This window comes from Pipistrellus kuhlii, unplaced genomic scaffold, assembly GCF_014108245.1.
Source record: "Pipistrellus kuhlii isolate mPipKuh1 unplaced genomic scaffold, mPipKuh1.p scaffold_m20_p_13, whole genome shotgun sequence".
In the NCBI taxonomy this organism is placed as follows: domain Eukaryota; kingdom Metazoa; phylum Chordata; class Mammalia; order Chiroptera; family Vespertilionidae; genus Pipistrellus; species Pipistrellus kuhlii.
Window position 1 is genome coordinate 4232922 of NW_023425438.1, and position 25991 is coordinate 4258912.

Genomic DNA, 25991 nt, shown 5'->3' on the forward strand with positions numbered 1-25991 from the left:
CCAAAGCCCCTCCCTCAGAACCATTGGCACCCAAGGAACCCATGCCAATCCATGGGGAACAGACAAAAGGCCCGTTAGGCCGAAACCGGTGTGGCTCAGTGGATAGAGCGTCGGCCTGCGGACTGAAGGGTCCCAGGTTCGATTCCAGTCAGGAGCATGTACCTTGGTTGCGGGCACATCCTCGGTAGGGGGTGAGCAGGAGGCAGCTGATGGATGTTTCTCTCTCATCCATGCTTCTAGCTCTCTATCCCTCTCTCTTCCTCTCTGTAAGAAACCAATAAAATGTAATAAAAAGAAAAGAAAAAAAAAAGACCCGTTAGGAAAACAGGCCCCTCCCGGCTGGCATGGCTCCGTGGTTGAGCGTCGACTTAACGTATGAACCAGGGCGTCACTGTTCGATTCCCACTCAGGACCCATGCCCGGGGTTGTGGGTTCGATCCCCAGTGTGGGGCGTGCAGGAAGCAGCTGATCAATGATTCTTCCTCATCAGTGATGTTTCCATCTCTCTCTCCCTCTCCCTTCCTCTCTGAAATCAATAATAAAAATATAATTTTTTTTTTTAAGAAAAAGAAAGAAAAAAACGGGCCCCAAAATATGCAAAGCAGTTCCCCTCTGGAAAAAGAAATGCAGGTGCCAAAAGCTTACAAGCAGCAGATTCCTCATCTTCCAGTCTCCTAAATAAACAAACAAAACATCAAAGCGGCCATTTGATGTCATCTCCACCCTCCCCCAATCCCGTGGGAAAAAGGAAATGGAGCCATTGGGTGACACCTGTGGTGACAGGTGAGAGGTGGTCCGGGGGGAGCGGTGGCAGGGGTGGCCAGCCGGAGAGACCTCTGCAGGGGGAAGGTCCGGAGCAGCCCTCTGACTGGACCTGTTCCCTCGGAAGGCGCCCCGTGTAGACTCGGAACCGCCCCCCGTGTCTGAGTCAGACGGTGCTGCGTGGTGGCTGCTAGTCCGACACGCGGACAACAGCGAGGCCTGGAGACAGAGCCCGCCCCGAGGGAGAGACCTGTCAGCGGCTCCGTCCGCACCCTGGACGCTCCGCAGACACCGGGAAGGGGGGGGGGGGGGCACTGACTGTCCATGCGGAAGGCAGCCATCCTCCGGTGTGACGATTCAGAAGCACAGCCTTAGCCTCGGGAGTGGACGCAAGAGAGGGACTTCTGGACGCCCACAGCGAAGGCCTGTCCAACGGGATGGCCTTTGGCCGGAGCCGCAGGTGGGAAACTCCTCACCCACCCTTTCCTGCCCCCGTGGGTTTCTCATCACGTGCCCAGAGAATTTTAATGTTTACAAGGGCACCGCGCCCTAACCACTGTGGCTCAGTGGTAGAGCGTCGGCCTGTGGAATCAAGGGTCCCAGGTTCGATTCCGGTCAAGGGCATGTACCTTGGTTGCGGGCACATCCCCAGTGGGGGGGTGTGCAGGAGGCAGCTGGTCGATGTTTCTCTCTCATCGATGTTTCTAACTCTCTATCCCTTCCTCTCTGGAAAAAAAATCAATAAAATACATTTTTTTAAAAAATAATAAAATGGCACCAGCTTCGAGCCTGATTTTGTTTCCTTCTTTACACCTCTCCATATCAAAAGCAGCAAAACCCAAGGGTTCACATGTTGCAAAACAAAACCTCTCGCTGCCCAGGGGGAAAGTCCGTGTCCCTGAACGCACGCCGAGGTCTCGTGGCGCCAGCCAGCCGCTGGCTCCCCTCGGGTGTCCCGACTCCTGGGTCTTCCACGGCCGACCCCACCACCTCCCACACCCCGAAGCCCGTGCTCTCTCCTGCCTCCAGGCCTTCGCCGTCCCAGCTGCTTCGTGCTGTCCCCTTTACCGGAAGTACTCCGCCCACCACCCCTTCACTCTGCTCCATCCGTCCTCAGCTAGCGGCAGGGGCCAGCCCCGTCCCCCCCACCCAGCGACCATCCTGCCCTGCCAGGCTGGCTCCCGGCACCCTGGCCGGTGCCCCTAGACGCCGCCAATGGCCTCCCACTGGCCAGTCCCCCTCACTACCTCACAACGGCCTTGAAGGCAAAGCCAAAGGCGGAAACCGGTTTGGCTCAGTGGCTAGAGCGTCGGCCTGTGGACTGAAGGGTCCTGGGTTCGATTCCGGTCAAGGGCATGTACCTGGGTTGTGGGCACATCCCCAGTAGGGGTTGTACAGGAGGCAGCTGATGGATGTTTCTAACTCTCTATCCCTCTCTCTTCCTCTCTGTAAAAAATCGACAAAATGTATTTTTTTAAAAAGGCAAAGCCAGGGCCAGGCATCCAGGGCCCAGCGCCGTGCCTGGCCCACGGGAAGCTCCATCCGCTTCTGAACCGACAGTGACTCCTGGCCTGGAGGCGCAGACAGACAGCTGGCACCGCAGGCTCGGCCCCCGCGCCGGCCTGTGTGTGGGGTGGGATTCCCGGGCCCGACCCCAGACGGCAGGCCTCGGCCTCGGAGGCAATCTGGAGGGGCAGACAGACAGCCCGCGCGGCTCCAAGGTGGCTTTTATTTCCTCTCCTGCGGGTGCCAAGTCCCTGAGCAAATATTTTCCTGGAGTGGAGGAGCGGCTCGGCTCCCGCCTTAAGTGCTGGAAACGCTGCCATCGGGCCGGGCAGGTTCCAGGAACCGAGGGAGACGGGGTCTGGCTGCCGCTGGAGGAGGAGGGCCATGAGGGCTGCCGGCCGGCCGTGCCCACCTCCTGGCTGAGGAGGGGCCGCTCCTCCACCCGCCAGGCCCGGCCGGGAAGCCACGGCGGCTCCGCTCAGCACACCTTGCACGAGGCTCTGCCTGGGCCTCCCTGCCATAAATCAGAACCCTCTGGGACCCTGAAGAAAACGCAGGCCCTGTGGGCCCCCTCATTCCTGCCGTTTAAAGGAACTAATTGGCATCTCAGAAACCCTTTCATAAGCTTCCCCGCCCCCACTCCCCCTTAGCGTTATTACAGAATAACATACAGCGTACACTCATCGTACGTGTATGACTTGGTGGTTTATTTACCTATACATACACCCTGGTAATCACCGCCTCCATCAAGCCGGAGAACATTCCAGAGCGCCTTTCGGAGAAGGTGCCTCCGAGGGCCTGCCTGGACAATACCACACCCCCCACTCCCACCCCACCCCCCGCAGGGGTTCCACCGGCTGCCACGGCCATCCACGTGCTGGGCCTGCGAGTGGGAATTGTGCAGTGCGGGCTCCTGGGCGTGGCCCGGGAGGCACAGAGGACGGAGTGCCTCTCCCGGGAGAAGCTTTGGGCCCATCCTGGAAGCTGAGCCCCGATCTAGGAGAGCAGGGCAGGCACCCCAGGGAGGGAAGGTGGGAACAGGAGGGCCCGGTGCTGCGTCACCAGGCCCCGCGCACCGCCCAGCGCCGGGCGACGCCTCCCCGAAGGCGACCGGGAGGGACACCGCCGGCCCAAGAAGACACGCGACCACACGGCAGCCCAGATCGACAAGTACCGTTTATTCGGGTTACAGGAGCCGGCCCAGCCACAGGCCCGGCGCTGTCCCAGGGCCCGCAGAGGCGAGCTGGGTCGCAGACCCCTTCCCCACCCCCGAGCCGCGTCCAGCCACACGTCCCGGGGCAGGAGGTGGTCCCGGGGCCGAACATGGGGCACGGGCGCCCCTCCTGGGGCGGCGCGTCTCTCCGAGTCACCCCTACAGAGCGGCTGGAAGGCCGTCAGATTAAATAAGCGAGTACAGGGGGTTCCCAGAAGCCCGCGGGGGCCTCTGCTCCCACAGAGGTGTGAGGGGGGCCGTCCCAGGCGTCTGCGAGGCCGGCCGGCCGTGGCTCCCGGCCTGGGTGGCCGTGACCGCGGGTCAGGCAGGCTGTGGTGGGGGCGCTGCAGGTCCATTATCTGCTGGCTGAGGAGACGATGCTTTGAGCTTGGCGACGCGTTAAGTGTATGTCGGAACGTACGCGACCTTGGCTGAACCGACCGACCTCCAGAAGAATATTAGCAAACAGACAGACAAACAAAACCAGGGCGACTCTGGCCCCGGAGTCCCACCCTGGGGCGGCTGGGGTGGGGTGGGGGGGGAGGGGGGCGAAGGCACAGAGCCCTTAGTTTCCGAGCATCGTGGCGGTGAGAGAAAAGGGTGTCACATCCGCTGGCCAGCAGAGAAGAGGCGCAGGCCGCAGCGCTTGTGTGACCACTGACATTACAGTTTATTACATCGGGAGAAGCCACTGTACAGGGGAAAACCCATGGGATTAAGTAAGAGTTTTGCCAAAAGCAAAAGACTATCCCTCCTTGGAGCATTCTGGATCCCAGCCGGGCCAGGGCCGCCGGAGTTCATGGAAGGTGAGCCCAGCCCTGGGGAGGGGCTCGGGGGCCAGGTGTGCCCGGGGTGCCTCTGGTCACCCCTCCCGAGGAAGCGTCCCCGGAGATGGTGCCAGAGAAAGAGCCAGGTCTTCGGGAGATTCCTGGCCCACCGGCACCTGGGACCCCACCGCCCGCCCTGGTCCCAGCCAGAGGCTCCGGGACTCGATCCTCCCGTGGGCTCCTCCCCCGGCCGAGCTCCCGGGCCCGGGCAGGCTGCTCCATTCAAGTGATGGCCTGCAGCGGCCGAGGCCGGCCAGCCCCCGACGGGGCAAGCCAGCCATCCCTACCCGGTTGCACACGTGAGCGGCAAGCGCAGAGACCGCACTCGGCCTCCAGATTTGGTTCTCCTGGTTTAAAAAAAAAAAAAAAAAAAAGTCTTCTGAACACCCTGATGCTGCATCCTGACGGTGGATTAGGGAAGCAAGGTGGGGGAGTACCCAAACCAGCTCAACTTACATCAGAAGTAGTAACGTCTACCGGGCTAGGATCAAAGAAACTAGAGGAGAATTGTGCAAAAACAAGTTGGTGTCTACGCCAGCCCTCCCCCCAAAACCAAGCCCCGAGCTCCTCTCCCCGCCATGCAAGACGGTGAGTCTCTCCCAGTAAGTGCTACGGGAGCGCCAGCCCTCAGCCCCCCCCAGCGGGCCATCCAGGTCCACAGCGGAGGGGTGTGCCCCTCTCCAGAGCTGCTCCAGGCTGGAGAAACTGAGTCAGGCAGCGAGGTGCCAGGCTCTGGCTGGGGTGCAGAGGTCAGAGGCGGAAAGCCCTCGCCCCAGGCTCCAGGCGGCAGTCGGAGAAGCGGAGGAGAGAGCCCCCCGCCCGCCCAGCACCCCGGGGGGAGGCGGCCGGAGGGGCTGGGAGCACGGGGGCGGGGGGGAGGCGGCCCGGGGAGGCCGCCGGCCTGCAGTTCTTCACGAAAGAGGCAGAGGGGGCCAGGCGAGCGGCGGAGGGAGGGGGGGCGGCTCCTGTCAGGCGTAGAACTCCTCCTGCTTGCTGGGCTTCTGGTAGGCCCCGCCGTTGGCTTGCTTGGGCTCCTCCAGGGAGTAGCTGCCCTCGTCCTTCTTCTTCATCCGGTACAGCATGAAGCCCACCAGGCACACGGCGCAGATGAGCCCCACCAGGCCGCCGGCAATGACCCCTGCAGGGCGACAGAGGCCAGCTCAGCGCGGCTGCTCCTGCTCCGGGCAGCCCCCACGCCAAGGCCAGAGACCGAACCCACACCCCCAAAGCAGCCGTCTGCCCTCCGTCCCACCACCCACCCGAGAGAACACTCACCTCCCAGCACTTCCTTCCTGTCCAGGAGGCCCTGCGAGGCCCCGGTGGCCTCGTTGGCCCTGCCATCCACTTCCCTTGGGTTCTCTGGCTCCTCGGGAGCCCCAGTGGTGCTCTCCGCGGACACGTCGAAGGTGAAGTCCTTTGTGGGTACGGGGGGGGGGGGGGGCAGGGGCAGGATCAGGCAGGGTGGCCGCGTCCAGGCCCATATCCAAAGCCAGAAGCGGATCAGGCTTCCCCAGTCACAGCTGCCACTCACTCAGACAACACCCAACCCCATAAGTCCGGGGTTGGGTATTGAACTTGACCTCCAAGCCAGCTGAACTTGACCTCCAAGCCAGGCCCCTCCCACCACATGGTACTGGACTGTGGCGGAGGTATGGGCACGAATATGAAGCCCGAGTTTCAAAATGAAAATAAACAGGCTCGCTTTAGGGGATGGGAATGGGGAGATGAGGACAATTATGTGATACCAGAATCAATAAAAAAAAAAGGCTCGCTTTTGCGCCATGGCTCTCCACCTTCCTGATGCTGCGATCCTTTCATGCAGCTCCTCATGCGGGGGTGACCCCCAACCATACAGTTATCTTCGTCGCTACTTCAAATCTGTCATGTTGCTACTGTTATGAATCGTCGTGTAAATATATGTGTTTTCCCACGGTCTTGGCGCCCCACAGGTTGAGAACCGCTGCTGTGGAGCCTAAGGCCGTTGGGAAACACGGATGTTTACGTGACGACTCATAACAGCAGCAACATGACAGTGATGAAGTCGCAAGGAAGATAATCTTATGGCTGGGGGTCACCACCACGTGAGGAGCTGGATTAAAGGGCCGCGGCATTGGGAAGGTGGAGAACCACCCACCGCGCCCCTAACGGACCCGCATGAACCCGGGAGAAGGGCCCATTGCAGCAGGGGCCTTGCGGGGGCCTGGGGGGCCCTGGTGGTCGGTCTGGGAGGGCTCTTGCCCTCTGGCCGCATTGCTTTACTCTGTCCCGCTCGCTCCCGCTCCAGCTGTGGGGCGAGGGGAGGCGGGACCTCATGACCTCGTCTTCGCCGTGGGGAATGGGATGTGCCGGGTATGCCAGGCCACCAACCACTGTCCCCGCCCCACGCCCTGTGCCCACAGGGCCCCCATCGTCCCAGGAGGCACAGCGCGCAGCGGCCGGCACTCACCTCCTCCCCAGAGCCCTCTCCTTTGGGAACCTGGGTGGCAGGCCCGGCCTCGGCAGTCCTCCCGGTGGCCGAAGGACCCCTCTCTTCCGTGACGGTCGTGTGAGGGTCAGCAGGGTGAGGATCGAGCGGGCCAAGGCCCTCGGGGGCCGAGGTCTCGTGGTGGTCAGGCTGCAGGGCCCTGACGGGATGCCAGCTGACAACCGCCTGGGCAGTGGTGGCTCTGGCTGTCGCTGCCCGGTGGGTGGTGGGGTGCGGCGTGGTCTCGCTGGGCGGGTGGGTGGTCTGCTCCCGGCTGGGAGAGCCAGGTTCCATGTTGGCCAGGAGCGCCCTGTCTCGCTCCTGCTCTCCCGCTCCGGCGGGCAGGATGGAGGTGGCGGCGGCCGTGGAATCGTCGCCGGTGGGCTCTGGGGCCGTGGGCATGGCGGTCAGGAGCCCCACGTCCCTCCAGGTGAAGGAGGTCGGCTGTGACACGGCGAAGTCCTGCAGAGGGCCTGCGGGGCCAGAGCAGAGCGGGTTGGGGTGGGGGAGGCCGCAGAACACCTACGCCAGCCGGGCTCAGGCTGTGAGGGCCCTGGGCGGGTCCAGTGCCCCGGCTAGCACAGCCAGCTCTTCCTCCGGGGAGCTCTGCCCCGGAAGCTGAACTGGACTCTGGGGAATGAAAAGAGCTGCCTCTAGCCGAAACCGGTGTGGCTCAGTGGATAGAGCGTCGGCCTGCAGACTGAAATCGTCCCGGGTTCGATTCTGGTCAAGGGCGTGCACCTTGGTTGCGGGCACATCCCAGTAGGGGGTGTGCAGAAGACAGCTGATCAATGATTCTCTCTCATCGATGTTTCTAACTCTCTATCGCTCTCTCTTCCTCTCTGTAAAATATAATTTTTAAAAAAGAGCTGCCTCTGTCTGCTGCCTGTGCCTCAGGACGGCCTGGTTTCGGAGCCAAGAGACACTAAGGCCGCCTGGGAAGAAGCCTTCCCGCACTGGCCGCAGCCCGCTGCCGGGCTGGGGTGTCCTCAGGGCCTGGGTCCCCCTGCAGACCCCTCTGGCCCCTCCGTTACACCTGCTCTCTCCGCAGAAAGGCCCAGCTCCCGCGGAGCACAGCCTCTGCCCTCTCTCCCCACCCCCCGGACCTGCCCAGGCCCCTTTCCCCAGGGCTGGCCTCAGCTCTCTCCTGAGGTCCAGCCCCAAAGCACCCCCTACGGGGGGCCTCCCTGGCCCCCCTGCTAACTCTTTAGAGGGGACGTGGGGAGGCAGGGGGACGTTTATACAGATACACACCCCACCTGGCTCTGGGCTGCCTCACAGCTCGTTCCCAGCGGCCTTGTGAAGTCAGGACATCATTCCCATTTTACAGATGAGGAAACAGAGGCTCGGGGAAGTCAGACAAGCTTCCGAAGGCTGCCCAGTGAGTGGAGAGGAGAGGAGGAGCCCACGTCTGTCTGCAGAACCCACCCCTATCTGTCCGTCCATCCTCGCCAATACATGTTTCCTCCTGGCGACTCGAGCCCCATCCTTCCTCCCGGCATCCCCACTTGGGCCCAGCCGGGGGGCTGCCTGGCCGCCGGCCTGGCCCACAGCCTGCCGCTCACCTGCTCCCGAGCCCGAGAAGTTGTCAGAGTCATCGCCGGAGCCATCCTGGTCTTCGGGGGGCACGTTTGTAGCCACCATTTGCTGGAAAGGGACCGGAAAGGAGTCTGAGTGGAGGCTTGCCAGAGTGCTGAGCCCATCCCCCCTCGCCTGCCCAAGGCCAGACCCCCCACACCCGAACCCCAACCATCTCCCATCCACGCCCACGGCTGCTCTCACAGCACAGGAAGGAGCTTTGGTGGGTGTCTCAGGACCCTCGGCGCTGGGCAGGCTTTGCGCACACTCCTGCACACACACACACACACACACACACCTCCTAACGCTATGACAACACCGTCCTGCCAGGTGTTGGGATGCAGAAGCACACGAGAGGGGAGCTCCGTTGGTGAAAGAGCCCATGCCTCGGAGTGCAGACAGAGACGCCGTTCCCGGGACACGGGCTGTGGCTCCCGCGGGGTCCCCCCCCCCTCGCCCAGCCCACACTGAGAACAGCTCATGGGGCCTCTGGCCAGGAAGCGTGGGGGCCGAAGCCTGGGGCTTTCGGGGACCCCCAGGAACAAGGACACGATGCCCTGGCTCCAGAAAGACAGCCCCCGGCTGTGCTGGGGACCAGGGTACCGACGCCGAGGGCCCCGTGTGGCAGGCGGGCGGGGGGCAGAGAGGGCACGCGCTGAGATGTCTGTGCCAGGGCGGGTGTGGCCACCGCTGGGTCAGGCCCTCTTGGGAACGGGCGAGGCTGACCCAGAGGGGCCTGCTCCCCGGAGGCCCCTGGAATGGGCCCTGTGGGGAGCAGCCATCCCCGGCAGGCTGCCCGCGTGGCCCGGAGGCGGTCGGTGCCAGTGGTCCTGAGGCAGGGCCCACAGCAGGACCGGGGAGCAGGCCAGAGGGAGGTGGACGCTGCACCCAGGCCGAGTGGGCACGCGCAGTAACCGGCTCCAGGAGAGCAGGTGGGGAAGGGAGGGCCAGCGGCCAGCTGGCGGGAAGGGGAGCTATGTGTCCCGTTAGGCAACAAGACTTTGACCCAAACACCCCTGTCAGGCAGCCTGTTTCGAAAGGACCCAGCATCCGAGCCAGAACCCAAAAGGGGCAGAGAAGCAAACCGGCACCCAGGTCAGGTTGGGAGAGCCCTCGGCCTTTGCCAACGCCGGCGAGTGGTCCTGGGGACATTGCTAACCCCTCCTACAGCCTCAGTCTCCCCATCTGTAAAATGGGGCAACAGTCCATTCCAGGATGACTGCAGAAATCCAACGAGGCCATGCCCGCGGAGAACCTAACGGAGGCTGGCCGGCTGCGGGCTGCCGGAACCCAGCTCGGGGCGGGGGCCGTGGGGCCGGGGGGCCTGTCTGGGAAGAGAGGAGATAGAGGCGGGTGGCGTTTCAGGAGGAGAGGGGACAGGACAGGAGAGCACGGTTTACAGGAGGTTCTGTGCAGAAGGCAGCCACCCCCGGAGGCTGGGCTTCAGCGAACGGGCCTGCCTGCCAGTTCCTGGCCACGGCCACCCTTGTGCCGGAGCTGGACCAGGCGGGGCTTCCCATCGGGGAAGCGTCAGACACGTGCGGAAACCGCTGGGCGAGAAATACCACCGTGCTTCCCTTCAAAGTGCAAGACCCACACTGTCCCTCCCCCGCCCTCCCAGGACAAGGGCTTCGGCCCCGGAAAGACCTGAGCTGTCCCGGCCCAGCTACAGCGAGCAGCGTCCCTGTCCGCCCCCTGCACCCCCGACCCCATCTCCGTCTCTACTGTCCCATGAGGCTTCCAACTCCGGTCCCGCCTCCGCAGAGCCCCTCCCCCCGAGGCAGGCTCAGAGTGAGGACCCCCCCCACCCCAGCAAACTCCCAGCCAGGCCCAGGGCAGCCTGCTCCCAATGGGCAGCTGGGGGTGGGGGCGAGCCTTCAGGGGACCCACCCGCTGAGACCCAGTCCCCCCTCGCCCAAGGCCTCTGCCCACCCTCAGGCCCTCCGCTGTGCTGAGGAGGCCCTGGGGGTGAGCCAATGCCCGGAACCCAGTGCCCCCCCCATCCTGCCCCCCGCCAGAGGAAGCTGGATGTGGGGCGGGGCCAGGCCTCCATCCAGAGACAGGGTCTTCCAGACATCGAAGCGAGGCCGGCAGAGAACTCAGCACCCCGGGCACCTACCCTGCCAGCCTGGGAGGCCCCACCCGAGAGCCAGGCCAGTAAACGCCAGGGAGGCGCAGCCTCTCCCCTACACGGAGGGAGAAGCCACAACAGGCTCGCAGTTTCCCAAGAGGGCCTCTCCGAACCAGATAAGGCTCCGGATCTGCCCCATCCCCGAAAGAAAACAATTTGTCTCCTCAGCCCCGCTAGGCTTATCCCTCCGTGGATCTTGTTTACACAACAAGCTCTTAAGCAAACACTTTCTCCACTGAAACCCGCTCCCAGGCCCCGGGCACCTCTCCCTGCAGGGCCCGGGCTCCCAGCCCTCAGCGGGGAAGGCTCTGGCCGCCTCCGTCCCGGCTCCTGGTGCTGCCGCCTCCCCGGACGGACGGCCTCAGCTCCCCGGGGAGGAAATCAGCAGAAACTGCTGAGTTTGAACTTGGATCGCCAGCTGCCAGCTGCCTGGGGTGAGACTGGTTTCACTCAGCATCCTCTGTGCTAAGGACGTGTGGCCTGTGCGGGGCCCTGCCTCTGACGCTGGCCTCCCAAAGGACCCCGAGGCCGGGGGGTGGGGCTCCTCAGGGATGGACAGGCCGGCCCGGCCTGGAACCCACCTGGGCCGGGAAGAAAGGCCAGCCAGCCATACCTTCCATGGGGCCCGTGCTCATCTCTAAATCCCAGGGAACTCAGCTTCTCATACAAAAAAAAAAAAAAAAAAAAAATCAAACCCTGGCTGAAACCAGTTTGGCTCAATGGATAAAGCGTCGGCTTGGGGACTGAAGGGTCCCGGGTTCGATTCCGGTCAAGGGCATGTACCTTGGTTGCGGGCATATCCCCAGTAGGGGGTGTGCAAGAGGCAGCTGATCGATGACTCTCTCTCGTCGATGTTTCTAACTCTCTCTCTCCCTTCCTCTCTGTACAAAATCAATAAAATATATTTTTAAAAAAATCAAACCCTGGTGGTAAACCGAGGCCGAAACCGCCACGTCCTCAGCACAGACCCTGGGAGGCCCGCCCGCCTGAGGTCTGGCTGTGGGGGGGTTGGGGTCTCGGAGACAGGAGAGGGTCTGAAAGCAGGCCGTGCCCGACCCCGCGGTCTCCGGAGCACCTGCCGTCCGCACCTGCCGTCCCTGCCCCCCCATCCCCCAGCCCGCAGCCAGCCCCAGGAAGCACCTGCCGGCTGGCCCATCTGTCTTAGAGCAACTTGCCTAAGCTTTTCAACATGGCCAGTGGCCCCAGAGAGCGTCCTTGTGTAAGAATCCCTGCCCCTGCCCCAGAGGCCGGGCGGGGGGCAAAGGTGCCAGCCCAGATGCCAGCGGTGGGGAGGGAGGGCACGGACGAGCGCGGGGTCACAGCTGCCCAGGGCAGAGTCTTCCTCAGTCAGCGGCCAGCCGCTCCCAAGAGCAGGTGGCGAGTCTGTGGCTGGAAGGCTGGCAAAGCAGCATCGAGAGGCAGCCGCACGCCGAGTCCCGGCAGCTCGCACCCACACCAGCCACACAGAGGGGCCCCGGGGCCGGGTTCTCCCCCAGGGCACCTTGGGCACGAAAGCCCTTCGGCAGGATCGCAAGGCAGGGCACCAAGCGGGCATCTCAGAGGTTCAATCAAGCGAGGCGCTTCGAGCTCTGGGGTGACCGCTCCCCGACCCCCACACCACCCTGTCACCTGCAGCCAGCGGGTCCCCAGCCCAAACCCTGAGTCACCAACGTGCACGTCACCTGCAGCCTGACTCAGCGATGGGTAAACCACAGGCCCTTTCAGAAGCACCACCGAGCCCACACAACCGACTGAGGTGCCCTTCCGCCTCCCGATGCTGAGTGAGGAGCCTGCCTTGGGTCTGGGACAGGCCCCCAATTCCTCACGGTGGGGGCACCCTCCAGGGGCTTCGGGGAGAAAGGCGGGTGGGGAGATGGCCGGGGCCTGGCCCCCCACACCAGGAGGCTCCCGGAAAAGGAGGCTGCAGAGGCTGGGACACAGAGAGCCCCCCTACAGGGGCCGCCAGGGCCAGGCCTTGAGACCCCCGGGCGGGCGAGGATAAGACCCACTCAGCCCGCGTCACTAACCTAGGCAGCGCCAGGGCTCAGGGGTCCGTTGGCCATCGCTGCCCTCACCGTGGAGCTGGGGGGCACGGACCCCTATTCCAGCAGCTCAAGAAGCAGGAAACTAAGACGCCTCGGTCCTGATGCCAGCCTGGGCCTCCATCCTGCTGGGCCAGGCCAAACACGGCCACCTTTTCTTCTTCCTCTTCCTCCTCCCCCCTCTCTTCTCCCCGCCCCCCTTCAGGTGTTCCAGGCAGTGAACAGGGTTGGGGAGGGGAGCAAGGGCCTCTGGGGTGGCCGCCCCGGGCTGAGGCCCAGGCTCTGCTGCCTCGCTGGGCGACCCCAGCAGCTCCCTCCCTGGCTCTGGATCCTGGCTGGAAAACCCAAAACTGCCCTAGGGCTCCGACAGGCTGGCATCTGGGTGCAGAGGCCCCAATTCCTGTCCTTGAGGCCAGAGAGCTGTGGGTGATCAGCTGGTCACAAACAGCCACGCCGGGGTGGGTGGGAGAGGGCGGGACAGGCCCGGGGCCCCAGGGCTCAGGGTGTCCCGATGGGAGTGGGCCCATCACCTCCTCTCCCGAGACTTCTTTCCTGACCGGGGAGCTGCCAGGAGGCAAGCAAGGCCCCTGAGGAGGCACAGATTCCGCTGTGGCCTCCAGACCCTTCAACCTGCCCCCTGCACCAGCATTCTGGCCTGACAGGCAGTTATTTATCAGCTCCGTGTCTCTCCACCAGAGTCAAGCTGGGGCCTGCAGAGGGGGCGATGGGACTGGCCCGGGTGGGAGGGGTCTGGGGAGCAGGCAGGTTGCCCTCCTCCCTGAGACAGGCTTCCCTAGCCCTCCCCCCCTAAACAAAACCCTCAACCCCCCTGAGCACTTCCACTGGGAGGAGTGTCTTACCTTCTGGGCACCGGACCCCTACCCTCCACCCCCCCCCCACTGCCACCTGGACACACACCTCGATGCTCTGGGATATTCCAGGGCAAGGCAGGGCAGGGGTGCAGGGCAGCACCCATCCTTAGCTTTATTTTTATTTTTACACATGGGAACCCCACGGTCAAGGTCGCAGAGCCCCTTCCTGCCTCCTGTAGCTGGCCCGGGCATCCCGGAGGCTGGGGATGTGCTGAGAGGGGATCCTGGCAGCCAGGGCCAGCCAGCCCCGACGCCCACACCAGGCCGGAGCACCCAGGCCAGGCCCCCTCCGCAGGGAGGGTGCTGCCCGGCCCTCATGAAGGGACTTGTCTGGGAACAGGCCCGCTGAGGGAGGGAAGACCAGTTCCTCTGCTTTCCCCGCCCGCCGGCCTGGGCCGCTGGGAACCATTCCGCTTGGCGTTGAGCAAGGCCGCCCGGCCCGGCCCGGCCCAGCCCGGCCCTGCCCGGCGCTGCCCAGGAGCCAGACGAGGAGTGGCAGGGACAGTGCCCGGCCCACGTCCTGGGAGAACCCGGCGATCGATCGCCTGGGCCCCTCTCCCCACCGACGGGCTGCCTACCGTGCCGGGTGCTTAGCTGTGTCTGGGGAACCAAGGCTCGCCTGCCCTCGAGGGGCACCTGAGGGTGGCACCCCACAAACACGGTCACTCAGGCCCTCACCGGTGCGGCTCAGTGGATAGAGCGTCGGCCTGCGGACTGAAGGGTCCTGGGTTTGATTCCGGTCAAGGGCATGTACCTTGGCTGCAGGCACATCCCCAGTAGGGGGGCTGGGTGTGCAGGAGGCAGCTGATGGATGTTTCTCTCTCATGGATGTTTCTAACTCTCTCTCCCTCTCGGTGAAAAATCAATAAAATATATATCTTCAATTTTTTAAATATGGTCACTCAGGAGAGTGAGGTGGGGGATGTGGGGATGGGGGGCTCTTCACCACAGTGACTCAGAGTCGTCGACCTCAGCTTCCCAAAGGGGATCCCGGCCCAGGCAGCCTGCGGGAGGAGAGGTCCCCAATTGAGGCGGCCCCGGCGATGGTACCCGGCAGCCACAGGGACAGCCAGGCCTCCGGAACCTCGGCCCGCCCCAGCGCTGGCTGCCTAACGAGACAGTGAGGCCGGGAGCTCCGTGCGGGACCCTCCCGACACCATTCCCCCCCCACACACACACACTGCTCTCCAGCTGATCCACCTCCGGCTCCTCCAGGCCGGGCTGTCCCCGCTGGCACACGGGCTTGCAGAGGCGGCCCCCTGAGCCGGGTAAAGCCTTCTTCTCCGGTTTCCCCGGAGGCAGGACCGGGCGGCTCTCACACGCCTGCCGCCAGCAGCGCCCAGCCGTGCGCTCAGAGGAGGGGGCGCCCCGTCACCCAGACCGCCCCACCGCGTCCCCTTCGGAGTAAAGGCTAAGGGGTGCCGGTCACCCCGGGGGAGCGGAAAGCAGCTCCGGGGAGGGGGGCTGTCCTGGAGCCGGGGTGCTGGGGGGAGCAGGACGGTGGAGGACGGGGAAGGGAAGCGGGAGGAGCCAAGAGCACACTTCCCAACCTGTGTGGGAACGCGCCTGCCAGCTCCGTGCCCAGAAGCCAGGGGCGCAGTGAGTTCCCTTTGCTCCAGCTCCGGGCCGCGGCCGGCCTGTCCTCCCTCCCCACGCGGAGCAGCGCCGGGCTGGCCTGGGCCCGGCCTCTGGATACAGCGCAGCTCAGAGCGGCCGGCGCACCGAGGCCGCTGGGGGCGCAGACAGGGCAGAGGCTCCCCGAGGGAGGGGGTCCCACACAGAGCGGGGCTGGTGCTCTCCGGCCTGAGTGACAGACGACAGGTTTTCCTAGGAAAGTGCAGAAGGAAAGGGGTCTGAAGGGGGAACCCCTCAGTCTGCAGTTCTGGATGCCATCCTGACCACCCCCCCCCCCAGGTGCCCTGCTGTCTGGGTTCCGCGGGCCTCCCACCACCTGCCAGCCTACACACCCCTCCCGGGTCGGGAGCCAGCCCCTGGCCGAGGTCAGACTGAGCGGGGCGAAGTCTGCCTGCCAGGAGCCAGGTTTGCAGACCCTGTGACGTCAGCACACTGGGGTCAGACCAGGCGGCCAGTCACACGGGGTGACTCCAGGCCAGGGTCATGGCCTCGGGGTGGGGCTCCCTCCAGGGACTCTCTCCAAGGAGCGTTCGCCCCAAAGCTCACTCCCAAACTGGCCCCCGGAGTCCAGGCAGGGGCCACAAATCACGCCACGTGTGTCATTTCACCGAATCCTTTCAAAAGCCCCTCTGAGTCACACGGAACACGAAAACCCCCAGCTTACAGATGAGGAAACCGAGGCTTAGAGGCAGATGCGGAAACATGCCTGACTACACGGGGAGGAAGGGGTGGAGCCTGACACTGATCTGGGAGGGCCAGACTCGGTGCCCTGTGCTCTCCCCAGCCCCTTCCCCCGGCCCCCTCCCAGCACCTCGCTCTGCTCCAGCCCCGGGTGGGACTCATCAAGGCAGACCAGCCAGCCGGCTAGTTCTGGGTCCCACCAGCCTGCCCAGCCCCAAGGCTGCAGGACCCCAGAGGGAGGCAGACCCTGGGTGGGGGTCTAGCAGCAGGTTCCTGTTCCTCAGGGGCTGAGGGAAAGGGCATTCTCACACAATCCCGGAGCCCAGGCTGCCTCTGCCAGCACTGCAAGACCTGGGGCCGGCTTCCTGGGTGAGGCTTCCCAGGGCTTTGTAACCACCAGGCCCACCCCTGGACAACGGCACCTAGACCCATGTCCCCCCAGAGTGCCTGTGGGGGTGGGAAGGGGCGGTGGGCAGTGCCCACGAGAAGACCTCGCTCAGCCAAGTGGCCGGATCTCCCAGCCTGGCCCGAAGCCCAGCAGGCCCTGCTGCCCGGACCCTCCCCGTGCCCATCCCGGCGATGCGGTCAGCGGGGGCGGCACTGCGCCCAGCGGCTCTCTCTGCAGCGACGTCAGAGGCGCCTCAAACCCGCAGCCCGGGGCCCGGCGAGCCCGAACCTGACCACACATCCGCCCGGACACTCCCCGGAGACGGGACACCAGGCCCCGAGTAGCTTCCCGGGCAGCAGGAGTGCCGAGAAGCTACGGGAGGGATGAGCCAGCGCCTCCATGCACCCACCATGGCACCGATACGGCCCAGTCCCCCCGTGGGTCAGGGGAGGCCCCCCCGGGCTCCTGTGGCCATGAGGTGCCGGGGCTGGAAACGAAGTCCAGGTCCTCCCGCCCCCGAGGCCTCCTGCTGCCCAGCGCAGGCCAGATGCGGGGGTGGCCCAGCTCCCCTCGGCCCCCCAGAAACCCTCCCCAGGTCCCCAGGTGCCCTCCTCCCTGGCCGGGTCCCAGAACCCCGTCTCCGCAGTAGGAAGGGTGGTGAATTCAGCAGCGCTGTGAGGCACACGGCTGGAGATCAGTGGCACCCGCGTGGTCCCAGAGCGGGGCTGGCCAGACTGACCCTCCTGACTGGTCCCTGTAACAGCACCCCCCCTCTTACATGCACCCCTGGACCAGGCAAGGACCCCTCCACATCTGCCCAGGGCTTTTACTTATTTTTTAAATCTATTTTACTGATTTTTTTACGGAGAGGAAGGAAGAGGGACAGAAAGTTAGAAACATCAATAAGAGAGAGAAACGCCGATCAGCTGCCTCCTGCACACACACACACACACACACACACACAGCTGAGGATGTGCCCGCAACCAAGGTACCTACATGCACTAGACCACATGTGTCAAACACAAGGCCCGCGGGCCAAATCCGTCCCGCCAGGCCTTGCAATGTGGCCCGCACCGCGCTGTCATCACTGCACTCCGCTGCGTTTCCATCACAATGACAGTTTATGACTGTTCAGTAAACCATTCGGCCCGCGATTTAGGCTGGATTTTAGATTTTGGCCCTTTCTCTGATTGAGTTCGACACCCCTACACTAGACCAGAATCGAACCTAGGACCAGACAGTCCGCAGGCCGCCGCTCTAACCACTGAGCCAAACCAGCTAGGGCCTGCCCAGGGCTTTTAGATCTGGTCAGTCCAGCTAGGGCTCATGGCCCCCATGCTCGAGACAGAACTGGCTGGGACAGCAGGAGCAGAGGCAGGCTTTGCCCAGATCCCCCCCAGTCCTGTCACCTGGCCACGGGACTATGAGCACCCAAAGGCATGACCTCACCTCCGCCTCTCAGCCCCTCCCCCCTTTCACAGATGGGCTCACTGAGGCCCAGGCAGAGTCCTCAGCAGAAAGGAGGGCCGGGGCTGGAAGCCAGGCCCCCGAGCCCTGGTCCGCCTCCCTGCAGTGCCCCCGCCCCACGGCCAGCACACAATGGGCTCCCGGTCAAGGCTGGCTGGGTGAGTCTCTGCAAAGGCCCGTGGGCCTGGCACCGTGACTCAGCCGATGAGCGGAGCGATAAACAGACCTGCCTTCCCCACTGCCCCAACCTGCCCGCCGCGGCTTCCGCTCCTGCTAATGAGCGGCCCCCGGGCGGGCGGCCAGGGTGCTGGGTGTGTGCAGACAACACTCCCTGACCCCCACCCCCAGCCTGACCTCGCCCCGGGCCCCGTCCACCCGAGGTCCCACACTGAGCCCCGAGTTCCCCTCTTCCGCACAGCCTGCCCTCATGCGCCCCCAGACGCCCCGCAGGCGCTGGGGCTGCCCAGGCAGAGACTGGTGGAGGCGGCCGAGCCCACTCCACCCCCCAGGCCAGCTCCCCCCCCCCCGCAAGGTCTCCCTGCAGCCACAGGCCGTGAGAGCGGACGGAGAAGGAAGGTGCAGGCAGGTAGGTGACAACCAGGTTTCCCAAAAAGCTCTGGACAGCAGCCTATCGTCAGGAGAGCCTGGGGGGAAACCGAGTCAGGACTGTCCAAGCAAAGCCCAGTCATAGCTGCAACCCGTGCTGCGGGCCGGACCCTCCATCCCACCCCTGCGTGCACACACAGACACACACAGACATACAGACCCCCCCCTCCACACACACACACAGACACACATACACAGACACACACACACAGACACACACACCCACACAGACCCCCCTCCACATACACACACACACACACAGACACACACACCGACACAGACCCCCCTCCACATACACACAGACACACACACACACACCCACACAGACCCCCCTCCACATACACACAGACACACACACACACCTCCCCTCCACACACACAGACACACACACACACACACACAGACACACACACACACCCCTCCCCTCCACACACACGGACACACACACACACAGACACACACACACACACAGACCCCCCTCCACACACACACAGACACACAGACACACAGACACACACACACACACACAGACACACACACACGAGGGCCCTGTGAGGCTGCAGCCCCCAGGTGAGTCGTGGGCAGCGTTTTTCCCAGGGCTGCAGGCCAGCGGAAGGGCAGCCTCTCCATAGAATTAGGCAGCCCACAGCGCCATAAACGCCAGGAGAGAGGGAGCCTCTCGGGGCTCCCGAGACAGGAAGGGGCCTCTGAAACCCTACGAGGCCCCGGGCCCACAGGAAGCGTGACCAGGAGAAGGTGCTGCCACCAGCCTCCCCTCCCCGACGGCCCCAAGCCCGCACCTGCCGCTGCCCGCTTCTTCCTCGGGGAGCCGATCCCCAAACCTGCAGACCCACAGGCAGCCGGACACCTCCCAGGGGAGCCCAGGCCCCCCACGCCACCCTGGCTCTGGACCCCACCGCACCGAGCCCAGAGGGGCGGATTCGGTGCCCCTGGCCCGGGCCTGGGAACGGGCAGACCTTTCCGTGCCAACTCCCCGCCCCACAGAGCTTCCTGAGGACAGACAGGAGGAGGAGGCACCATCACAGACACAGCCAGCCCTTCCTGGGCTGGGGGGGAGGGGGGCCCTCGCTTGTCCCTCAGAACTGGAAGGTACGATTGCTTAAGTGACTTGTGACCTCAAGCTCTACAGCCTGTGCCCCAAGCGAGCCTCCTGCGTCAAGGGGCACCTACCCTCCTGCCCTCCCTTCCCTGGCACTCGGGGCGCGCAAGGCCACTGGGAGAGGGAGAGGTCCCAGGGAGCGCCCAGCCCCTGCTGGATCAGCTGGAGGGAATGACAGGCGCTGAGCCTGTTCCAGCGCAGGAGCCACGCCAAAAGCCCTCTCCAGACTCCCTAATCCCTCGCCTTCTCTCCAGACACATGTAGGCAGGCCCTGGGGGGGAGTGGGAGGGTAAGACTTTCAGCCCAAGACTCCAAAATTGGTTGTTGAATAGGAGGAAATCAGAAAATAGTTTGCTCTGTAAACGCACCGGGGTGCTGGGGCTGGACGACATTTAACGGCCAAGTCCTTGTGTGAGTGGCTGCTCCAGCCACGGGAGCAGGGGTGCAGGGGGGCGGGAGGGGGACGCCAGCCCAGGAGCCAGGAGCCCTGGGTTCCGGTAGCCCAGCTGTGCCATGGTGCGTGGCTCTCAGGCTTAATCTGCAAATGTGCCCCCACCCCCAGGCCCAAGAGAAAGACGGGGCAGGCTGGCTGGTGTCTGGGGACAAGACTGAGGGCACCCCTACCCCCTGGGCCCCGGTGCACACTCCCCGCCCGCCTCTCAGGGGTCCCCGTTTCCTAACCTAAACTTCCCGGGGGAAGCTCTTCCTGTCCCTAAGTGACCATCAGAGGGACCCAACCCAAACCCAGTAAGTTACCTAAATCCTAGGATTGCCCAAAACACGGCTCAGGCCACTGCAACGACCTCTCCATTCAAAACACGCACACACATGGCTCTTCATGGAACCGCAAATGCCCATGAGGGTTGTGCGGGATTCGGGGGGCTCCGTAGGGAAGACTTGACAGCCCATCCATTTATTCATGCCATGCACGTTCACGTGTACACACGCATACACACGTACATTCACGTGCACATACGCGCACGCGCACACACACATACAAACACACACACAGTCCTGGTTCTGCCCCTGGAGGGGCTCGGCTCTACAGGCTTCACCCACAAAATGGGGCAATGGCAGGGAGTCTAAAGGTTTGGGGTAACATGACCTACGGTCGGAAAAGCCCTGAGCACTCTATGGCAGGTATTCAATTAAGGATAACTATTCCGACAGCTAACTCTCCCCGGGCGCTTTCATTACCAAACACTTTCACCAATCCATTATGAAACGAACACGCAAATGACAGAATGAGGACAGGGAGAACAGGTATGCTGCCCGCTTTTCACGGGACATCAAGATGTGGAGGAGAAGTGCCTCACCCAGGATTATGTGGTAAATGAGGGGCAGAGTTGAGACTCGGTCCTGGGGCTCCGCTCAGCCCAAAGCTGCGTGTGGCCTGCCAAACAGTGAGGTGTGCAAAGTTGGCACACTGCAGGCCAGACCGACACGCCGGGCGGAGGGAGACGGGCCCATGCTAAGAACGGGGCCTTGGCCAGTCGGGATTTGTGGCCAGTTAGTCCCGCTGGGTCCAAGCTACGTGTCACTGGCAATCACGTACCACGCAAGCCAGGCAGAGGAGCATGGGGTCCTTGGGTGCTCCCACCCAGAGGCCATTCCTATTTGTTCACCAGGAGCCCCTGAGAAACTCCCCTGAGCCCTAGCTGGTTTGGCTCAGTGGATAGAGCATCAGCCTGCAGACTGAAGGGTCCCAGGTTCGATTCCGGTCAAGGGCATATGCCTGGGTTGTGGGCTTAATCCCAGGTAGGGTGTGCAGGAGGCAGCTGATCAATGATTCTCTCTCATCATTGATGTTTCTATCTCTCTCTCTCCCCCTCTCTCTTCCTCTCTAAAAAATATATATTAAAAAAAAGAGAGGAAGGGAGGAAGGGAGGAAGGGAGGAAGGGAGGGAGGGAGGAAGGGAGGAAGGGAGGAAGGGAGGAAGGGAGGAAGGAAGGAAGGAAGGAAGGACGGATGGACTCCCTTGACAGCCTGTCATTCTAGGCACTACAGGGACACGGCAGAGGTTCCCGAGGAGGTCCCCAAAGGCACAAGGCCCACATGTCACAGATCGTGAACATTACTCAGAGGTGAAAACCTTTCTCCGAGCTGAAAACTCCGGTCTTAGCGTTAACTCTTACCACAGCAGACTCGTTTCTTAGGATGGAGAAAAGGGCCAATCAGAACGGAACGGAAGAGTGGCTAACTACCCTCAAACACCCAGGTCACCTTTGGCTGCTCCCAGACAGAGGTGGGGGAGCCGGGGGACACCATGTGGCACCTGGGGCACCGGGCCCAGGGGCCGGGCACTCTCCGGAGCTCCCCGCGCCCAGGATCACCGGAGACAGTGGCAGCGGTGAGGGTCCGTGATGGTTAGCCTTCTTCTGTTGGCAAAGGAAGGGCAATACACGGTTCAGGAAGCCCTGCTCAAAGCAAGAGCCCTTCTGAAGGACCCACGGATTCTCAGCTCCCTGAGAAAGCCCTGCTTACTCCAGTCCCCAGGGGTTTCAGAACCCCGAATTCTGCTGCAGGAGAAAAGGGTTCCTCCAGGAAAAACTCCCAAATCCAAGCTTCTCCCTAATTCTTTACAGGCCCCTCTCCCCTCCCACCCTCTCCCCGCCGATCTGGGTTAATGAGGTTTTATGGGAACCCACCATGAGCCGCAGGTAGAGGCTCACACCGGCCCCACCCTCGCGGGGGAGCCAGGCCAGGAGTGACATCACCGGGGGAAGGCGGCGGGCCTGGCGGGCGCAGTCAGCACCGCCCGCACCCCACCCACCACCGGCCGGCCCGCCGTGGGGAACTGTCTCCACTAGCCCCCATAATTAAGGCAAAAAGGAATCTTATGCCTTTCAAGAAAGAGGAGAGGGAGCGAGAGGGGGGGGGGAAGGGAACCAGCCAACAGCCATTCCAGAACCAGCCGTTTTCCTTGCAGGGCAGAAACAAAAGGCCACAGAAACCTCTTCAGACAAACCTGTTCCCTTCTCCGGGGAGTGGCCCGGAGCAGCGGCCCCTGGCCCATTCAAAGCCAGGTGCCCGGGCACCGGCCCCGGGGGAGCTCTGACCTGCTTCCCACTGGGACCGAGGCGAACCCCCAGACACAGATCCGGGGGGCCTATGGACAGCGTCTCCCCTGGGAGGCAAACCCCGCCGCCCTGTTTCTCCCGGGAGACGGGGAGAGGAGAGCGTTACACAGCAGCTCAGACACCCCCTTCTCCCCGAACCTGGAGCGGAAGAGGGCTGGGCAAGAGGAAAGAAACTGAACTTTAGTTAAAACAGACAGACCTGAGCTCCCAGCCAGAGCCTTCCCTCAGCGCTTAGGGCTTTCAGTCTCAGGTCTCAGTTCCACCACGGCCTCCAGGAGGCCTCCCACCACCTCAGCTCTAAGGAGCCTCCCTCCCTCCCTCCCTCCCTCCTTTCTCCCTTGAGACTCAACGAGCCCCTGGGCCCCGTGTCTCCACAATGTGTCCAAGTTTCTAGGCAAGAAAAAATAAAAACACGCCCCCACTCTGTGGCCTCTGCCCTTCCCCACACAAGAACCCTGGGCACCGTGGTCTCCAGAGAATCTCAGATCCCACCTGCTCCCCTGGTAACGGTCACTCTGGGGTCTGAGCGCCCGGACACGCCAGCCTCGCCCGAGGTGGTCCCAGCCACCCCGGCCTCCACCCCCATTCTGGCTGAAAACGGGCGGAGAACCCACCTCAGCAGGGGCCCTGCCTCGGGCCCGAAGACAGTGGGGCGGCCGGGTACAGCCTGGTGGGCCAGGGAGTAAGCCTTCTCCAGAATAGCCCCGCTCCTCTCTGGAACAGCCACTATCACTCAGGATGCAAGCTGAGGCCCACAGAGGCCGGCAAAGGAGAAGACAGACATCCAATTCTTAAACCTGGACCAGGACAGCACTGAAGGCCCTGCTCAGAAATCCTATCTGCCGCCACGGCTCCCTAATAAGGTATCCCCACCACCACCATCTCACACACACACACACACACACACACACACACACACACACACGGGGAGACAGGCATGCAAACACACACACACACACACACACACACAGGGAGACAGGCATGCAATCACACATGATACACACACACACGGAGACAGGCATGCATACACACTCTCTCACACACACACACACACACACACACACACACACGGAGACCGGCATGCAAACACACATGCATACACACACGGAGACAGGCATGCAAACACACATGCATACACACACACACGGAGACAGGCATGCATACACTCTCTCTCTCACACACACACACACACACAGGCACAGGCACACTCCAGCCCATCAGTAATTCAGGAGGCACCAGGGACCTCCGCCTGGGGCTCCAAACGCTCCCAACCTGGGAGGCAAGAGGGCGCTTCCCAAACCCGCTGGGGACTCACCCCCTGGGCCAGGCGGCCCTGTAACTGCCCGAGCCCTCCGTACCGGGGCTGTGCGTCCGGGGGCTGAGTCCCGGGCGGGGCGCACGGAGGGGCCCCGCGCCCCCCGGGAAGGGCCCACCCGCCGGTGCTCCTCCCGGCCCACGTGCCTCCGGTGCGGCGGGAAGTGGAGCCTCCAGATGCGGCGGCGGGGCGGCCACTTCCGGCGGGAGCCCCGCGCCCCTCCCGCTGCCCCGGGGGCGGCCGGGCACGGGCGGCGGCGCGGACACCTGGCGGCGTCGGGTCCCAGCCCGTCCGGGCGGCGCGGCGGGCGGCTCCGGGGGCTGCGGGGCCGGGAGAGAACAAAGCGCCCCGCGGGGAAGGCGGGCGGGCGGCCAGGGCGGGAGGTGGCTTTCTGGGGACCCTCGGGTGCTCTTTGTGGGCCAGGCCCCCTTTGGGACGGTGGATGCCGGCGTCCTCCTCCCCCGCCTCGGGCTCCACTCCGTCCCGCTCTCCCATCTCCTCCGCCGGGCGGGCCGCCTTCCCTTCCCGGCGCGCAGCCCCGGCACAAAGCCGGGCCGGGGAGGGGACGCCGGGCCGGGGAGGGGGCGCCGGGCCGGGGAGGGGGACGCCCGGCCGGGGAGGGGGCCGCCGGGCCGGGGAGGGGGGCGCCGGGCCGGGGAGGGGGCGCCGGGCGGGGGAGGGGGCCGCCGGGCCGGGGAGGGGGGCGCGGGGCCGGGGAGGGGGCCGCCGGGCCGGGGAGGGGACCGCCGGGCCGGGGAGGGGCCGCCGGGCCGGGGAGGGGGGCGCCGGGCCGGGGAGGGGGCGCCGGGGAGGGGGACGCCGGGCCGGGGAGGGTCGCCGGGCCGGTCCCCCCGCTCCGGAGCCGCCGTCCCCAGCGCGGGCGCGCCCCCCGCGGGCCGCACAACTTGGGCGCAGAAGTTGGTGCCCGCGGCTCCCGGCGCCTCGGGGCCACCTTCCCGGAGCCGCCGCTGCGGGCGCGGCCCGCTGCCCGCCGACAGCCCCCGGAGGGCGGCCGCTCCCGGCCCCGCGCCCCGGCCCCGCGGCGCCCAAACCTGCCTCCGCCGGAGGGGCCGGCGCCGGTCCCGCGGGTCCCCGGTTGGAACCAGGGGCTGCGGCCCCTGCACCCTCCCGGGTCACCGGTGGGATCCCGGCCGCCGCGGCGCCCGGGGTGACGGGCTGGGGGCCGGTGACCCGGTGCCGTTTTACATAATGGACCGGGGGGCCGGGGACCGGGGATGGGGGGACGGAGAGGAGGGGTGCCCGGAGCAGGCTGCGCTCCGCGGGGCGCTCCAGCCCGATCCCGGAGCGGCAGGACCCACCCACCCGGCGCCCGCCGACGGCGGAGGGGAGCGGCGGGAGCCCGGGTCTCGGAGCCCCGTCGCCCGGCTAGCGCGGGAAGCAGCTAGGTCCGCGGCTCCCCTCCCCCTCCACGTGCCGCCGGCCCCGGCGGGTCCGCCAGCCCGGCTCCCGCGCCCTCCCGCCCGCGGCCGCACTCACCGGGAGGCCGGGCGGCAGGCGCAGCGCCAGCGCGCACAGCGCCAGCCAGAGCGCCGCGCGCCCCATGCTGCCGGCGGGGCCGGGCCGGGCCGGGGCGGCGGGCCGGGGCGGCGGGCTCGGCCGGTCCGGATCGGGGCTGCGCGGGGCTCGGGCCGGCGGCGGGCGCGGCGGGGCCGGGGCTGCGCTGCGCTCGGCTCTCGCGGGCGCTGCCCCGCGTGCGGCTGTCCGTCCGGGCGCGGGTCCGCCGGCCGCAGTCCGCTGTCCGCCCGATCCCTCCCGACGCGGCCCGGCTCGCTGGCGCCCGCCCCTCTCCGCCGAGCTCCGCCTTAGAATAAACCCACAGGCCCCGGGCCCGGCGAGAAAGCCAGACCCCCGCCCCCAGCGCGCCGGTCCCCGGGCCGGCCCCGCCCCGGACCCGCCCGCCGGCCGCCGGTCTGCAGCGCCCTCTGGGCGGACACGGGCGCCTCCAGGTACGTGTCCTCCCCGGTCCCGGGGGAGCGCTTCGGGCCGCGCTGGATCCCGAGGGAGGGGGCCTTAACCGACGGGTCCCCCCGCATTTGTCCGACCGCAGGTGGTGCCCCGCGCCCTCCCTCCCTCCCTCCCAGCGCAGGTGCCCCAGGGGCTTGCGTCCTGCCTGCACCTAGCAAGTTAGCAGCTCAGGAGAGGTGGTGAGAAAGGGGGGGGGGGGGGGGGGGAGGAGTTTTCAGATCTTTCTATGGAAGACGGTATCCTCTCTCTGTCTGTCTCTCTCTCTCTCATATATATATATTGTGTATGTGTGTGTGTGTGTGTGTGTGTGTGTGTGT

General features: G+C 64.8%; 1 protein-coding gene across 3 annotated transcripts; it reads right to left on the reverse strand.

Annotated features, from left to right (window-relative positions):
- Nucleotides 1-3426: 3426 nt before the first annotated feature.
- SDC1 (syndecan 1) lies at nucleotides 3427-25538 on the reverse strand. Of its 3 annotated transcripts, none has more exons than XM_036434686.2 (5): nucleotides 25186-25538; nucleotides 8338-8419; nucleotides 6755-7245; nucleotides 5584-5722; nucleotides 3427-5446 (listed from the first exon to the last, which is right to left on the reverse strand). In XM_036434686.2, exons 1-5 carry the CDS (start codon nucleotides 25249-25251, stop codon nucleotides 5277-5279), a joined length of 948 nt encoding a protein of 315 aa, XP_036290579.1. In that variant the 5' UTR covers nucleotides 25252-25538; the 3' UTR covers nucleotides 3427-5276. The 3 variants fall into 3 exon arrangements, with proteins under 3 accessions (XP_036290579.1, XP_045436449.1, XP_045436450.1); XM_045580493.1 differs by lacking the exon at nucleotides 25186-25538 and adding an exon at nucleotides 23689-24198; XM_045580494.1 differs by lacking the exon at nucleotides 25186-25538 and adding an exon at nucleotides 9413-9517.
- Between the last annotated feature and the right edge of the window lie 453 nt (nucleotides 25539-25991).

Bases quoted from the DNA above. Each gene is read 5' to 3' on its own strand.
- SDC1 (XM_045580493.1), bottom strand. From the start codon at position 24,183: ATGGGAGAGCGGGACGGAGTGGAGCCCGAGGCGGGGGAGGAGGACGCC. The intron at 5,723-6,754 runs GTGAGTGCCGGC...GTACCCACAAAG, and splicing joins GAGAGGGCTCTGGGGAGGAG to GACTTCACCTTCGACGTGTC. The intron at 5,447-5,583 runs GTGAGTGTTCTC...GTCGCCCTGCAG, and splicing joins CAGGAAGGAAGTGCTGGGAG to GGGTCATTGCCGGCGGCCTG.